The sequence below is a fragment of the Rissa tridactyla genome, chromosome 14 (assembly GCF_028500815.1).
Source record: "Rissa tridactyla isolate bRisTri1 chromosome 14, bRisTri1.patW.cur.20221130, whole genome shotgun sequence".
In the NCBI taxonomy this organism is placed as follows: Eukaryota; Metazoa; Chordata; class Aves; order Charadriiformes; family Laridae; genus Rissa; species Rissa tridactyla.
In genome coordinates, this window is record NC_071479.1 from 1,186,456 (window position 1) to 1,201,890 (window position 15,435).

The 15,435-nt window shown below is 54.6% G+C and overlaps 1 protein-coding gene across 3 annotated transcripts in view; it reads left to right on the forward strand.

The window, feature by feature from the left end:
• The window catches only part of NTNG2 (netrin G2), a 47,447-nt gene that overhangs the window by 11,977 nt on the left and 20,035 nt on the right, over positions 1-15,435 (forward strand). For all 3 annotated transcript variants that reach the window (XM_054220687.1, XM_054220688.1, XM_054220689.1), the window contains exon 2: positions 8,182-8,825. In XM_054220687.1, the coding sequence (XP_054076662.1) occupies positions 8,182-8,825 (644 nt within the window). The remainder of the gene's footprint in view (positions 1-8,181; positions 8,826-15,435) is intronic.

Here is a 15,435-nt window from a genome sequence, read left to right on the forward strand (position 1 = left end):
TTCATAAATCCAGATAGAGCAGTTGACCCCTCAGGTCAGAAGCAGCAAGAGTAAAAATATCCCGTTAATGACGTTAGGACGAGCCTGCGTTTTCTCCCGGGTAAACGCGATTCTGTTTGGGACAGAGGATCGCGTCCTGGAGCGGTTAGTGGAAGAAAAGCCAAGGAACCTTCCTGAAACGTGTATCGCTCGCTGTGGCCCTTGTTAAAAATTTTTGCTGCAGAAAACAGATTTAACTCAGTATCAGTGGGGAGGATAAAGGTGGTTGCCACAGGGACCAGGTCAGGGACAACACCTTCCCTGCACCGGAGCGAACCTGCAGCCCGGCCGGGATGAGGACGGAGATCCCTGCAAAGCCCCGGCAGAGCCAGGGGAGCCGGAGCAGGGGATGGAGGTGAAGCAAAGCTTCACAACTCAGTCCCAGCATGAACTGGGGGAACTCGGCTGAGCGTAAAGAAGCAGGAAAGCAAAAAAGCAAACAGGCCGAGACGATCATTTCAGCTTTATCCTGCAGCCTCCTGAGCAAACAGATCCAACTTGGTGCTGGACGGGGAAAGGGAAGGGGAGAAAATAAAACTTAGTGGGGAACGTGTGCCAGAGCATCTGCGGGAGTGGCAGGGATGGAGCGGGCTGGCCCCCGCTCCCCTCTGCGGGTTGGGGACCCCCATCTCCCACGGCGATCAGCCCTCCCCGTGACAGACAGGTTGTTCAGGGCAGGGGAGGCCCAGGACACCCGCGGTGGCACCGGTCCCACAGCAGGGCAGGAGGGATCAGGTGCACATGAGGATTTTGCCGATGCGGTTGTTTTGCAGGATCTGGAGGAAATTTGATAGGAGTTTAAGGACTTTGCTGCCACGCAAGAGAGTGTAGGGATGTTGTGAACCTCCTCGGCTAAGATTTAAGCACAAAATCAAAGGCAGGATGTCCTGCAAGAAGCAGAAGGACCTTGGGATGCTTGTTAAGCACCACGGCTGGATGGGGCGGGCACTAAGGAGGGGATTGTCCTGCCCTGGGTGGAGGTCCAGACTGAGGATTCCTCAGCCATGAGTGCTCCTGAGAAGAAGGGAAGGTTTTCGTGCCACCACCTGCCCCACTGAAATCACTCGAGCAACCGCCCAACTCACCCCTGCTTCTGCACAGGGATGTTTTTCCCCTGAATTCCTTGGGCCGCTACGGAAAACTTGACGAATACCTAGAGATAAGAGGGGCAGCACCATGCAGCCCCTCCTCACCCACGTCTCCTCCACCTCCTGCAGAGGTGGCGCATGGTGGTGGCTGCTATCGGCACTAGAAGGGACAGCCTTCAGCGGGCACCAGACCTTCTCCTGTCTGCGCCAGGAGCCTGGTTGTTAAGCAGATCTCTCATTTCAGAGTCTGCAGGAAGAACCTCCTCGTGTCAAGGGAGCCAGACGCGGCTCTCCAGGCCCTTTAGGCTGTGGAGGGGGAGATCAAACCTCCCCCAGTCCCAACCATCGTCAGTGCTTGCAGAAGAGCCTGGAGACACCCAAGGTCTGAGAGCTCTCTGGTTCAGTTTGGGAGGCAGTTCTTGGGGAAAAAACCCTCGACAGGAGAAAGGACTCAAGAGAAACCCAACCAAGAGCATAGACCTTTGTGCCAAAGAAAAACATTTAAATTTTTCCCCTTTGATAAAATCTTCCTGTAAGATAGGAAGAATTTTACCCCACAACTAAAAAAAAATACAGAGTCTGGATTTCCAAAACTAGTCTAACTTGATGAGACCTTGCCATTACTCTTATTAGGAAACTGACTGTAATTAAAACCAAGTTGATTCCAGGGTGACCTAGGTTTTAGCAGAAGCCTTGGCTTAAACAACGCAGTTTCATCAAGCAGAAGAGACCCCTGAAAGCACAGCAACCCCAGGGGGGTCCCTGGGCCAAGACACCGTTAAACCAATCACACCAGGTTGTGACAGCTGTGATGAGCACCCTTGGCCGAGCAGTATAAATTTTCACATTGTCCACTTATTTTTCCTTGCTCAAATCTTGGGATTTTTTCCCATTATTATTATCATCATAATCATTATTATTATTATTATTTTTCTTCATTGTGCAGCTCATTGTTGTAATCACTTTCCAGCTTCCCTTTGGCATGGAGATCTCCTAAAAGCTGCAGTTTTATCTCTGTGCAGCTTTCACCGTTCACAACAGATGTCTAGTTTGTTTAAAATATTCAACTGCTTAATGATTAATCAAGTAATTTCACCTACAAAAAAATATAATTTTATGCTATGAGGCTTAAAAATGGCATTATCTGCCAGGAAAAAAAAAGCAAAACAACTTTGTGCGCTCATTAAGAGCCCTGGAAACCAGCTGGGCTTTGTAAAACCGGGGCCTTTTATTGCGGCTGTTTTCCCCCGCTCCCTCCCTCCCCAGCAAGGTGGGGAGCAGCTTCACTGCAGCATCCCGGATCCCTGTCATCATGCCTTGTCAGAGCGATACCTTGTTTCTTAAGAAATCCTCCTCAAGGAGCCAGTCCCTGCTGTCACCTTCAGAAAGTCCCTTTTGCAGCATTTCTGCCCAGCGTTGACCCCAGGCACCGAGAGGAGGTGAAACCCAAGAGCTGGACCTGCAGTCACTGGGACCGGGACACATTTCCAGCCTGAGAAACAGGCTCGTGGGAACCTCAGGAGGTTCACCAAGGCCAAGTGCAGGGTCCTGCACTGGGTCTGCGCAACCCCTGGAATCAGCACAGGCTGGGGATGAAGGGCTGGAGAGCAGCCCTGCCGAGGAGGAGCTGAGGGTACTGCGGGATGAAAAGCCAGCCATGAGCCGGCAACGTGCGCTGGCAGCCCAGAAAGCCCCTGCACCCTGGGCTGCATCCCCAGCAGGGCGAGGGGGGGATTCTGCCCCTTTGCTCCGCTCGGGCAAGCCCCCCCTGCAGCGCTGCCTCCAGCTCCGGGGCACCAACAGCAGAGGGACACGGAGCTGTTGGAGCGGGGCCAGAGGAGGTCCCGGAGATGCTGGGAGGGCTGGAGCCCCTCTGCTGTGGGGACAGGCTGAGAGAGCTGGGGGGGTTCAGCCTGGAGAAGAGAAGGCTCCAGATTATAAGAAAGATGGGGACAAACTTTTTATCAGGGCCTGTTGCGATTGGACAAGGAGTAATGGTATTAAACTAAAAGAGGGTAGATTTAGACCAGATGTTAGGAAGAATTTTTCTTTTTATGATGAAGGTGGTGAAACACTGGCACGGGTTGCCCAGAGAGGTTGTCAATGCTCCATCCCTGGAAACATTCAAGGTCAGATTGGATGGGGCTCTAGATGAACCTCATCTAGTTGAAGATGCTCATTGCAGGGCGTTGGACTAGATGGCCTCTAAAGGTCCCTTCCAACCCAAACCATTCTATGATTTGCTCCATGGAGGCACAATCTTGCTGCGACGCCATTTGTTAGGACAACTTGTCCTCAACAAGGCCTTTGCAGTTTGCCCCTGGGGTTTTGCCCCTTTGGGCTGAGCCGGGGCTAAGCAAGGCGGCAGTGCTCGTTGGTACACCCTCAAGAAATGAGCAACCAGAAGAGCATGCTGGAGAGCTGGAAACCTGCAACATCTAGTTGCCGTGAGGACACTCACGACTGATTTAATAGCGTGAGACTCAAAGTGAACTGGTTTATTTTAAGATCGCTGAGACCAAGTTTGCCTGGCTAATGCATTCTGACTTTTAGATTGAAGACGTAAATATCTTGAGACTTTGGACAGATTCTTTGGAGGACGCACGGCTCGGAGGAGGAAACCATATTCGAAAATAATACCTGGAATTGTTTCAACAGCGCTATAACTGATCTTACCAGGACCAACGGAGCAGCCAAAGTATGGCCATCTGTTTCCGCTCCCCCCTGCCCTCCCGCCTGACTTCAAACCACCCCACCAGCAGAAAATGCATTGAGCATCCCGTGGAGGAAGGACAATTCAATAAACCTAAAACCAAAAAGGAACACTTCATTTTAGCAGAGGAAGCCATAGTGACGTGACTCGCTTGGTGGCTTTTGAGGCTCTCCCCCACCTTCCAGCACTGTCACTTAGAGGTTATTTTTGCGTTTGCCATGTTACAACCACATAGATCTCGAGCCACGTGCCGCCCCAGAGCATCAGGGTGGTTAAAGAGGTCTTTGCTGCCTGCTGAGCTGAGCATGCTTCCCGGCTGGGATGTACAGGAGCCATCAAGGATTGTGCACCCCCATTCCCTCATCTCTGGGATGAGCATATGGGAGACAGGCAGAGCTCTGGCTCCGCTTCTTCCTGCTCTTGACCGCTGCCAGGGACATGCCTGGCCAGCTCTGTCCCTCCAGACGGGACACCGGGAGGGGGATCACGCTTGTCAGACTCAGTTGCTTCCCTCAGTGTTCTGGGAAACCTGTCCCGCCTCCCACCCTGGCCACCCCGTACTGGTCTGGGTAATGTTTTCTTACCGCAGCTTGGTCACAGAGTCCTTCCCTTGTGTAATTTGGCCACTGCTTAAGGAAGCCTCCAAAGAACACCTTGGTAGGAGCATCATCCCTAGCCCTGAAGGTGAAGCTGGCCACTGTGGCCATGCTGGGGACAGCCCTAGCAGCAAATACTCAGTGGAGATTCATTTTACACTGGCTCGAGGGCTTTGGCAGCCCCAATGGCTGCCGCACACAAGGAAAGGAAGCCACGCAGAAAGAGTACTCTTGGCAGGACGGCTCCGTGCACGCAGGCTCCTGCTCGTATAGAGCTGCTCTGAGCAGCAAGGGGGGGTTATTGGGGAGCTTTCTGCTGCCACCTCAAGCTGGGTCCCCACGTGAGCCCACCGAGACGCTGCACTGCTGCACCCTCCTTCAGACGTGAGGTGAAAATGGACCTCCGGGATGGTCTTTTCAGGACCGTCCTATTAAGCCATCTGTATGGCCACATTGGCAGTAGGACCATACTGCAACACAATATGTTGCCTCAGCACAGGAAGCGTGCTCAGAGCCCCCAGCGCTTCAGCTGATGGGGATTTTTCTTCCTTTTTCTTTTACCACTGTAAAGCTGCGCTAAGAGGCAGCTACATCCCCCAGCAGGAAGCTGTGTCTCATTAGCAGAGGTAAACAATTCTTCTGAACGTGACGAGTCAGGAGAGCATATTAAATATGTCAATATCTTAGGTTTTTTTAATCCCCGCTCCAGAACAGCGCACTGCAGCAGGAAAGGACCCCCCAGCGTGGCTCAGAGCCCTGCCGCACCCCGGCTGGCATCTCCCCTTGCTCGGGGCATCTCCTCCTCTTTGGGAGAGGAGTGGGGACCTCCTGGGCAGGTGCCCTCACCCCTCGTCCTGACCCACCCGAGCAAGCCTGAGGGCGCTCCATTGATTTCCCTTGCTCAACTGGCACAGCTGCAAGTGAAAAAATAATGAAACTATTGCCGTTTGCTTTTAAAACATCAACCAAAGCATTCATTTAGTAGCCTTCCTGCTCCGGGGATGGGCTCCGGCTGCAGGCCTTCCTCCCAGCGCACGCAGAGATGGCAAAAGCCCCGCGTCGCCCATGTTAAGGCTGTAACAGGAGGAGCAAATCCCAGCACGGCACTCATGGCTTTACCGTCAGGCAGATGCGTGTCTGACAGCAAGACAATGTTGAAAACAGTAGGAGTTTTGCCCCATTTTACCAACCGCCTTCTGCTGCTTTCCCTGGCAGCCGCACACACACACACGACAAGATGTGCTTTATTTACAGGAGTGTCCCCTTTTCTCCCCAAGGCCCCCACCGCAGCCCCTGCAAAGGAGCCCGGTGCTCACGTACAGATCAGCTGCTCGCTGTTTTGTTTTATCCCCGCTGCTGGCGGAGCAGCCTTCTGCGTTATTTACAGCGTGCTACTCACACACTGCTCAGAAGACGGAATTATTTATGTCCTCCTGAGCTTTTCTAGGCTCCTCGGCGCTGTGGCCTCCACTCGCTGTGCAAACAGTTGCTCGCGTTCAGCGTGTGTCTCCGAGCTGCGGGGAGGCACCAAAGGCCCATTTTACAGACACAAAGCGGAGAAGGTCTAAGTACCTCCCAGGACTTTTGGCTGCCCAACTCGAGGTGGAAGAGCCCAGATTTTCCAAAGCACCTCACGTTACATGCTGTTTTCCACCTTCAAAGCAACAGCTACACTTTGCACCCAAGAGCATCCATTTGTGCAAGCCAGATCCCCTCCTCTGTTTTGCCCACGTGGCACCCTAAAGCAGGTCACAAGCACTGAGACTCCAACAGTTTCCCAGGTCAAAGCAAGCCCGTGGTGCGGGATCAGTCCCCAGCGCCACGGACACAGGAGCAGCCTCTTCCCAGGCTCACAGCGGGGCTCTCCCAGCCCTGGGACACAACCAGCCTGCACAGACCCCGGCCCCACACCCCCTTTCTTTGAGCCCCCGGGTAGGAGCAGCAGCTCCCTGCCCCCCGGCACAGCCCCAGTGCTGCAGGAGGTCCCCCCTGCATGCTGCCCCCCGCACACAGAACCTTCACCGACTCCCAACCACGCGCAAAGCGTTCACAAACCAAACCACAAAACCCCGCTCGGTCTTACCTTGCAAGTCCGCTGTGCTCGGGAGGGTCAGACCTCACACCCCAGCAGGCTCCTCGCCTCCAGCCATCAGCTCTGAGCAGCTCCAGCTGCTTTATGACCTCCTCCTCTGCCAGGTGGCTCTGCCTCCCTGACGAGGGTCCCACCGCAGCAGAGCCCGCTGCCCTACCAATCCCTCTCCCTCCCCGATCCTCTGGACTTTGAGTCCGAGAGGGAAGTAAAGCGACAGCGAAGAGACGCTTCATATGCAAAAAAGATTTGCAGTGTGTTGCAGAGTTTTTTTGTGGATGGTACCCACTATCGCACAGCCCCACGTCATCCCCAAGGCAGGTCTGACCCACACACTCCGGAGGCAGGGGCTGCAGGGCCAGAGAGACCCCAGCTTGTAATGATGGGCTTTAACACGTGTATGCTTGAGCAATAAACCCATTGGCACGACTAACCCTGATGCTCGCCTCCAAAACGTCAACATTTGGTGCGTGACCTTGACAATACGCCCTTAATGCAGTTCAGCACGTGTGGACGCATGCCTGTCCCCTGCAAAACATGCAAGCTTGGCCGTGCACTCTCACTTGTGGGCAAAATTGGATGGCTGGACCTTTTCTCCCATTGCCCAGGCCTGCAGGCGAGTGACGTAGCAGCGGACATTGTCACCCGGATGGGATGAACCATCCTTCCCTCCTCGGTCCCTGCGGGTGGGCGAGGACGGTGGCACCTCCTGCCTGCACCTGGGGAAGGCAGCGCGGCTTGGGAAGCGCCTGTCCCGCAGGCAGCAGGACTGCCAGGCACAGCTACGTAACTCAGCTTCTGCAAAGACAGACGTTAGGTGACAGTCCCTTCTATTTGCCATAGGTTTAGGCTTGTGGGAGTCCTGGGTCCCTTCTGGGCACTGGCAGGTGGGCACAGAGCTGCCCGTTCCCTCCCTGGTTCCTTCCCTGTCGGGTCAGCCTCTGGTTAGTTCGGGTGGGTTGAACTGCGGGGTGACCAGCAATGGTCATCACATTGGGCTGAGCAGGTGCACCCAGAGCAACTCTGCTTGTCCCCAAGGCCAGGGTGCAGTCCTGGGGACAGCAGAGACAGCAGGAGCACAAATCTCTGCTCTCTCTGCTACTGCCCAGTCCTGCCCCAGCTCGGAGATGAGGAAATCTGTTTTCCGTCCTCCAGCTGTGCTCTGAGGCGCTGGGGTGACAGTGTGTCCCCAGCCCATTTGGCATCAGGAGCCATCAGAGGCATGGATGTGCTTCGGGGATTTCAGCCATTCGGTTTTCGCAAGGGAGCAGGGGTGGGCGCAGCTTTCTGTAGGCTTGTAACTCGGCCAAGCTTAAGTGAAGTTTCTCAGAGACCATCTCAGGGAACGAAAACTCTATGAGAACTGCCCCCGTGCCAAACTGAAAGGCTCTTTCCCAAAGGGCCTGTCAAAGGGAACAGCTCAGCTGTTCTTGTAGCAAAGCAAAGCCACCTCTTTCTGTCTTAAATTCATGCTCAGAAACAGCATCACCCAGAGCCAAACCCCCAGCAAACTCCAGTGCAGCCCAGCAGTTAATATTTGACACAAGCAGCTAAAACCAGGGCCCCATAATGTTGCAAGCTCGTCTGCCTGCCCGCAATGCCCACGCGATGCCCAGCCATTGCCGCCTTCTCTCGTGACCATTGTTGTTGTTCCAGGAGAACCCGTACCTGTGCAGCGATGAGTGCGATGCCTCCAACCCGGACCTGGCCCACCCGCCCAAACTCATGTTCGACAGTGAGGACGAAGGGCTGGCCACGTACTGGCAGAGCGTGACGTGGCGCCGGTACCCGGAGCCGCTGCTGGCCAACATCACGTTGTCCTGGAACAAGAGCATAGAGCTGACAGATGACATCGTGATAACCTTCGAGTACGGCCGGCCCACCATCATGATGCTGGAGAAGTCGCTGGACAATGGGAGGACTTGGCACCCGTACCAATATTATGCAGATGACTGCATGGAGGCCTTCAGCATGCCAGCACGGAGGGTCCGGGACCTCTCCACCACCAGTGCCAACAGGGTCCTCTGCACAGAGGAGTATTCCCGCTGGGCGGGCTCCAAAAAAGAGAAGACCGTCCGGTTTGAGGTGAGGGACCGCTTTGCCATTTTTGCTGGCCCCGACCTCAAGAATATGGACAACTTGTACACCCGGCTGGAGAGCGCCAAAGGGCTCAAGGACTTCTTCACCGTGACCGACTTGCGGATGAGACTGCTGAGACCGGCCTTGGGGGGCACCTACGTGCAGCGGGAGAACTTGTACAAGTACTTCTATGCCGTCTCCAACATTGAAGTCACCGGCAGGTAACTGTGTTTCTTTGGGCGCCTCTTCTCAGAGGGATGAGAAGAGGGTTACTGCTAGAAAACTAAGCCATCAGCGTTTCTGTCGACCGATAAGATTATCAGTGTTTCTCCCTTTAATACCCTCTCTCCCCGGGCAGGGCAGCATCGGTAATGAAACAGATGTGTCCTTGCAGAGAATGGCTGGAGCACCTCCACGGCTGTGTCTGAGAGAAGGGCTGTGTCCTCCCGGAGCTGGTGTGGGGGGAGCTGGGACATGGCTTGGATGGATGGTCGGGGTCTGAGTTCCCTCCGGTGCCCCGTCCGCAGCTGTGCAAACACGGGCAGCTTCTGCCCAAAAATCCCAGGGGTGACAGTAGTGTATCTGGTGGGGTGAGGAATGATGCTCGCCCCACTAAAGTCCAGCTCGCTTCCAGTAGAAGCAGGATGGGCCGTCCCACGTCAGTCCTGCACCCCCGGAGCAGCCCCAGCTCCGGCAGATGACGTTTTGGGCGAGGGTAAACCCCCCGACAGACCTGGGGCAGGGGAAGGCAGGAGGGGGTTTGTTTCTCCGGGCTTTTGTTTTTCATTTCTCTGTACGATGCCATATGTTACGTTATGACATCAACCAAAAAAGCAAAGTAAGGTGGAAAAATGCCGAGATGGCTAATTTCCCATCCAGCTTGTGGATTCAGCTTGTGCGAGACTTTCAGGCGAGAGGGGAAAAATATCTCCCCATCACCCACCCCGCGCTAACAAGAATCACCACAGCGACAGAGGAGCCGTTTGTCTCGGTTCCAAACCGTTTGCTTCTGAGACGTGCAAGCAAAAAAAGTTTTGCAGGTGCCACCGAGGCTGGCTTTGAACGGGCTCCAAGGGGAAGGAAGCTGCAGCGAGGGACGGGAGAGCCCTTTGCTCCGGCGGGGGGCGGCGGGAGGCAGCGGTGAGGGCAGCAGCGGGCAGAGGCGCTTGGTGGCCTGGCTGGGAAGAGCCACGGTGCCTCTCGGCTCGGCTGGCAGCGTGTCGGGGCGCCAGCTGCCAGGATTGCTCAGGGAGGAGCCCTGGGGAGCTCGGGCAGGATTTTGGGTTTCGATGCATTTTGCTTCTCTATAAATATGTGCAGAGAGACGTTTCACCCCTGGCCATAGGAAGCATTGCCAGGTGTACTAAATATCCACGGTCCTAAAACGCTCAGGACGGGGCAAAATAGCAAAGGAAAGAGGGTGAAAGGAAAGCAGGAACAGGGGAGAGGAAAGGCCAGCGCGTTGCCTTCCCCTCCACCCCGACACAGCCAGTCCTGGCCCCCGCTCCCCCGGGCTGCCAGCAGGGACGCTCGGTGTTAGTGACAGCGGTGGCAAAGCCACAGGGATCAGTTCCCAGCCAAAGGCCACGCCGAGCGGGGCGGCTGGCACGAAGGGTTGGAGCTGGTGCATCAATTTATTCGGGCTGGTTCGACTCTGGGGCTGAAACAGGGACACAGAGTTTTCAGCTCAGAAAGTGGTAAATTAAGATTAAATGTCTGATGCCCTTGTGCAACGACCTTCGGCTTCCAAGCACGGAGATAACGGTGCAGGTAACCAAGGACTTGTAACTGCACCTACAGCAGCTTCAGGGGACCTGATGCTTTGAGGCACGTGTTAAAATACTGTCGGTGCCCCATGAATGCCTTCCTCCCCAGAGGCTGTTACCTTTTCTGCCTGGCTTCTGCAGGACGTGCCACTTCAGTACTTCTGAATTCTGGCCGTGCTGGGGGGATTCTCCACAAACCAGCGCCTTGCTGGCTGTCAGCGGTCTTCCTCCCCCCCACCAGTCCCCCAGTGTGTTTTGAACTCACTGTCCAAATTCAATACCATTTAATAGCAGCAGAAATTTCTGCAAGAGATAAAATCCCTACAAACTTTGTGAAAAGAGGTAACTAGGGCAGGGGAGGAAAGCCCCTTCAAACACCCCTGGGAGGAGGCGGGGAAGTGGGACACAACCCGTACGAGACATCCGAGAATCCACAGCGCTGACGCAGGAGGGTCGGGCTGCGAACGCCCGGTGGAAGCTGCAATGCTGCTTTTTTTTCTGCTGGGGCCAGAACCAGACGGGTCAGGGTTTGTTGGCCGATTCCTGGCGGCCCCCCCGGCGCTGGCGCGCTGCCGGCGTGGCCGCCTGCCCGTGGCTGCTGCAGAGCAGCGGCTCCGCTCGCCTCCGCTCCCGCCTTGGCTCCGCTTGCCGAGAGCTGCCCCACAGCCGCTGCTCCGATGCAGCAGGGCCTCTGGGAGGAGAGGGCTTTTCCTTGGCCAGGGACAAAGAAAACTCTAAAAATCTGCTTTTTCCAGCCCAAACTCCCAAGTCCTGAGCTACAGCAAGACCCAGGTTTGCACAGCTCTCCCCAGCTGTCCCTGCTCGCTGAGACAGTCCCCAGAAGAAGGGGATGCTCATCCTGGACGAGGACGGCATCACGACATCAATGCCTGTCCTGGGCTGACCCTTCCAGCACCGATGGGCACAGGGGAGGGCAGAACGGCCGGCTGAGGAGCTGTGGATAAGTGGTGTGTAAGGTGGAGAAGCTTCATGTGAATTAACTCTGCTCCTGTGATTATTCCGGTCCCAGCAAGCAGGTTTTTTCACTGGAAAGCAATCTAATTCCAGCTGTAAGCAAAGCCAGTTATGGTGCAGGGACTAAAACCAAATTAAATCTTGTGTGTGGCTCAACAAGGGGTGGGTTATTGAGAGGAAGACAGGAGAAATCAATGTGAGCCTGACAGGAGCGCTGCGCAGGGAAGGGGGGAGGCAGGGCGGGCAGGGCTGGGGGCACACCGTGCCTCTTCCAGGACATGGGCACGATCATGTTCAAGGAACGGGAGGAAAGTGCCTAGATAAAATGGGGGGTGGCGTTAGGGATCCACTACAGGGGTCGTGGAAAATGAGAGGGAAGGTGATTGTAAAGAACTGAAGGCTCAAAGGCAAAAAGCAGCCAGAAAAATCCCACCAGGAGAGCAGAGGAGCCAGTGACTTACAGATGTGAGCAGCCCCGGGAGGTCGGAGGAGCAGTGCCCGGCCACGGTGTGTGGCATCGGAGGAGCAGTGTGTGCCACTGGAGCGCGTGGCATCGCCTGTGCCCCCTCTGCCTCCCACCAAGGAAGAGCCTTCACCACGATCTCCCAGAGCTTTTGGGAAAAGCAAAGAGATGGAGCAAAGGCCACGGAGAGAAGGGGAAGGAGTTTGCTGCCTTCTCTCCTCCTGTAGGCCAGATGGACTGAGGGGGTTCGAGAGTTTGCCAGGATCTCCAGAGGGTCTGGTGAATCCTGAGGGCCATGGCTCCCTTCCCGGTTTTGGTGCAATAGGCTGGTGCTTCAGGGTCCCCTCTGCTCGCTCCGTCTGCATCTCCTACTCCCACAACCTCAGTCAGGTCCGTTTCTCCGTTCATGGCTGGCAGTTTATTTTTACTCTCTTTCTTCTTGGTATCTTTTTCTTGTCTTTCTTTTTTTTTTTTCTTCTTCTTCCATCCTGTCCCTATTGATCTGCAGAGTAACTGGAGATGCAGAGGAGTCAAGACAGGAATAGACACAAGCAAGCCCTTGGCCTGCGTGCCTGTGCTCCTGCCAGCCAGGTGGGGAAGGGAAGCGGAAAGTCTTCTCCCCGCAGATCTCTATTCACCACCTAGTTTTCTCCTCGGTGCAGCAATGGGCTCGGTCGTCTTCTCGGGAATGGGTGAATGAGCTTTCCTGGCTGTCAGGACTGACAGTGGGCGCAATGAAAGCCGGTGGTTCTCTTTCCATTACACACCGTGTCTCTCTGGAGTAATTTTTTCCCCTTCATAACGTCAGTCACCACAGTGCTCAGCAGGGCACGATCCATCACAGAGACATTAATAAGCCATAATTGAAGTTAATGTGCCATGGCCAGGACATGTGGATCCAGTTAGGAGAAATCAGATTGAGCAGAAGCGAATCAATTTTAGGCTGATTATTAAGATTTCTCTCTTTGGTCCTCCCCTGCCCCAGTGCACGCTCTTCTGTCTGTCTGTCCTGCCAGTAACGAGCAGTCCCCGGAGGAAGGCAGGCAATACCCACCACCGAGCAGCTCCGTGTAGCAGTGCCTCAGCTCGGGCTTTGCTCGGGCCAAAAAGGCTCCAACAAGAAGATGAGGTTTCCAGTTTTGTAACGGCGTTTCCTTTCCTCTCTTCACCAGTTGCTTTTCTGAGGGTTTCCTTGGCTTCTCTTTTGCTTACACAAAAGAATTGAAGGGAAAGGCCCTCTGCGCTCCCCTGCTTTGATCCCTGCCTTCCCCTTGTGCGGTTGTCGGTGCCATGCACCGATGCTCTCGGGGAGGCTTTGCTCTCCACGTGACTTGGAGTGAAGAGTTTGTGCTAGCAGAGCAGAATGAATTTGCCCAGCCGCTATCCTGGTGCCAACAGCCAGGATCAGGCGCTCCAGACCTGGAGGATCAAGGCCGTCCCCCAAAGCACCTCCTCCAATAAATCAAGCTGGTTAATTGTCAATGGTACCCACATGCAAGGGATACATTTTTCTACATTCTTGGTGACTTTTGAGGTGTTGCGTTGCTGTTTGTTAGACATGAAGCAATTCCTGTTCAGCCTGCTGCTGCCTCCTGTTCTGTCCCTCAGGCCAGTGCAATGACGGCAGCTCAGCACACTTCTCCTGCGATGTAGCTCAGCTCGAACTGGGGGTGCCAGTGCAAAGCGCGTCCCAGTTGCCCCCAGGCTGCTTTGCCCTGCTTGGACATTCCTTCTTCTGGCTCTGCTGGTGAAGTTGTTGGAGAGCCTCCGGTCGATCTTGACTTCTCCAACAAAGCTCTCTCTAGAATGGAGGAAAGAAGCAGGTTTGGTCCATGGGACAGTCTCTTGTTGAGGGTCTTAGATTTTGTGTAATGACCAGTGCCCCCATTAAGCGTCTTTCCCTGAGGGTGCGACCTGCCAGCTGCACCACCGCAGCTTCCCCAGGGGGGACAGGCAGGCACTGGGGTAAATCGTCTCTGAGAGCTTACCCAGCTGAGCTTGCCCAGCCCCAGTGCTGGAGCATCCCCCCCCAAAATAGCCACAGGATCACCCAAACATCCCCCAAGAACTAGCCCAATGCCCCTGCAGCCAGCCTCCGCCTACGCTCAGCAGCTTTGGGAAGGCCCCAAAACCCAGGGTGAGCACCGCCTGCGCCTGGCCCCGCTCCTTCCCCCGCAGCTCCTGGCAGCCCGGCTTCGGGTCCCAGAAGGTAACAGCATCCTCGTGTCAAGGACGGCCAAGTCTGCACCAACCCTGCACCGCATTCCTCGGCCTGTCCTCGCCTCCGTGCTGGGCAGCCCCCGAGAGCTGGATGGCTGAATTTCCCTGGCATTCCTCCAGGCTGGAATTAGCTTGAGTTCGAGCAAAATCTTGCTCTTGGTCATATAGTTAAATTAAGTTAATGCCCAGCAACTGTTTGCTTGGTTTTCCTTGAGTCTCGTAAAGGTTTATACTCCCACTGCAGCAAGATGGAGGAGAAACTTGCTGAGTGGGAGGGAGGGAGCTAGCGAGAAAGCCAGAGAGCTCCTCCTTCCCCCAGACACTCGTGACACTTTGTCAATAGCCGGAGACGGATGCCCAAGGTCCTATTACCTGCTCCCGGCTTCGGTTTGTGAAGGTTTTTATTTCCCCTCCGATTTTGTTGCCGAGTTGCGTCCGGCCCTGAGCGGATAATAGAATTTCATCGATAGACTGAGAAGGTGATGTATGTTAAAGCACTTAATATAAAGAGACTTCTACAGGAGCCCAAATTCAATTTGGCCAATGAACTCAATTGCAGACATTATTGCATTCCAGGAGAAAGACCAAGAGCATTTATACACATTACTCTGCAAATATTTATGTTCACCTATCCCTGTGATGTCCTCTTCACCCTTCCTCCCTTCTGTTGCCCGAACCCCTAATGGGGAAGTTTGGTTTCGTGTTTGCTTTTTAAGACAGCTTTGAATGTAAATAATGTTCCACCAGTCAGCAGGATCCTGACAGCTGGTGAGTGTCAACTTATTTAAAATAAATAGCCTCTCGAATGGGAACAGCCAGCTAACGTGCTCTCCACTTTGGCATCTTTTAAATTGTCTCGTCTTTGCAACCCAAACCTCAAATCATTTCGAAGGGCAGCAAGGAGGGTTCCTCCCCGCCGGGAGGGCTCATCCATCCCTACCACACAACCAAAAGTGAGAACCCACAAGGGAAGAAAAAGCTCTCACAACGTGTCCCTCTGACCTAACCCAGGGTTTTTTTTTTTCAGTGTTTTGGCTCTGCAAAAAGCAGTGAAACCCAGAAGCCTCTTTCCCTGCTTAAAAAGAAACAATGCAGTAAAATGGCTTTTCCTCCCCCTTCGGCCCCTGGACCGCAGGCTCAGTTTCGCTCCCAGCCCTGCTCCTGGCATGAATGAGCCACCACTTCTTCAGCCCTTTCAGCCCAGCTCCGGCCACTGGCAGTAGTGAACCTCTGCTGGAGCGATCTCCCAGCAAGGCGAATGCTAATATAACTGCTCGCCACAAAGGGATGGTGCTTCTTCCACGGCCCAGCCATTAGAAGTTATTTTTACCTGCTTCTACATGCACAGATGGGCCAGAAACAATCCAAGCTCAGCGCCCGTTACGCTTTGCCCAAAAGATTTGCTCC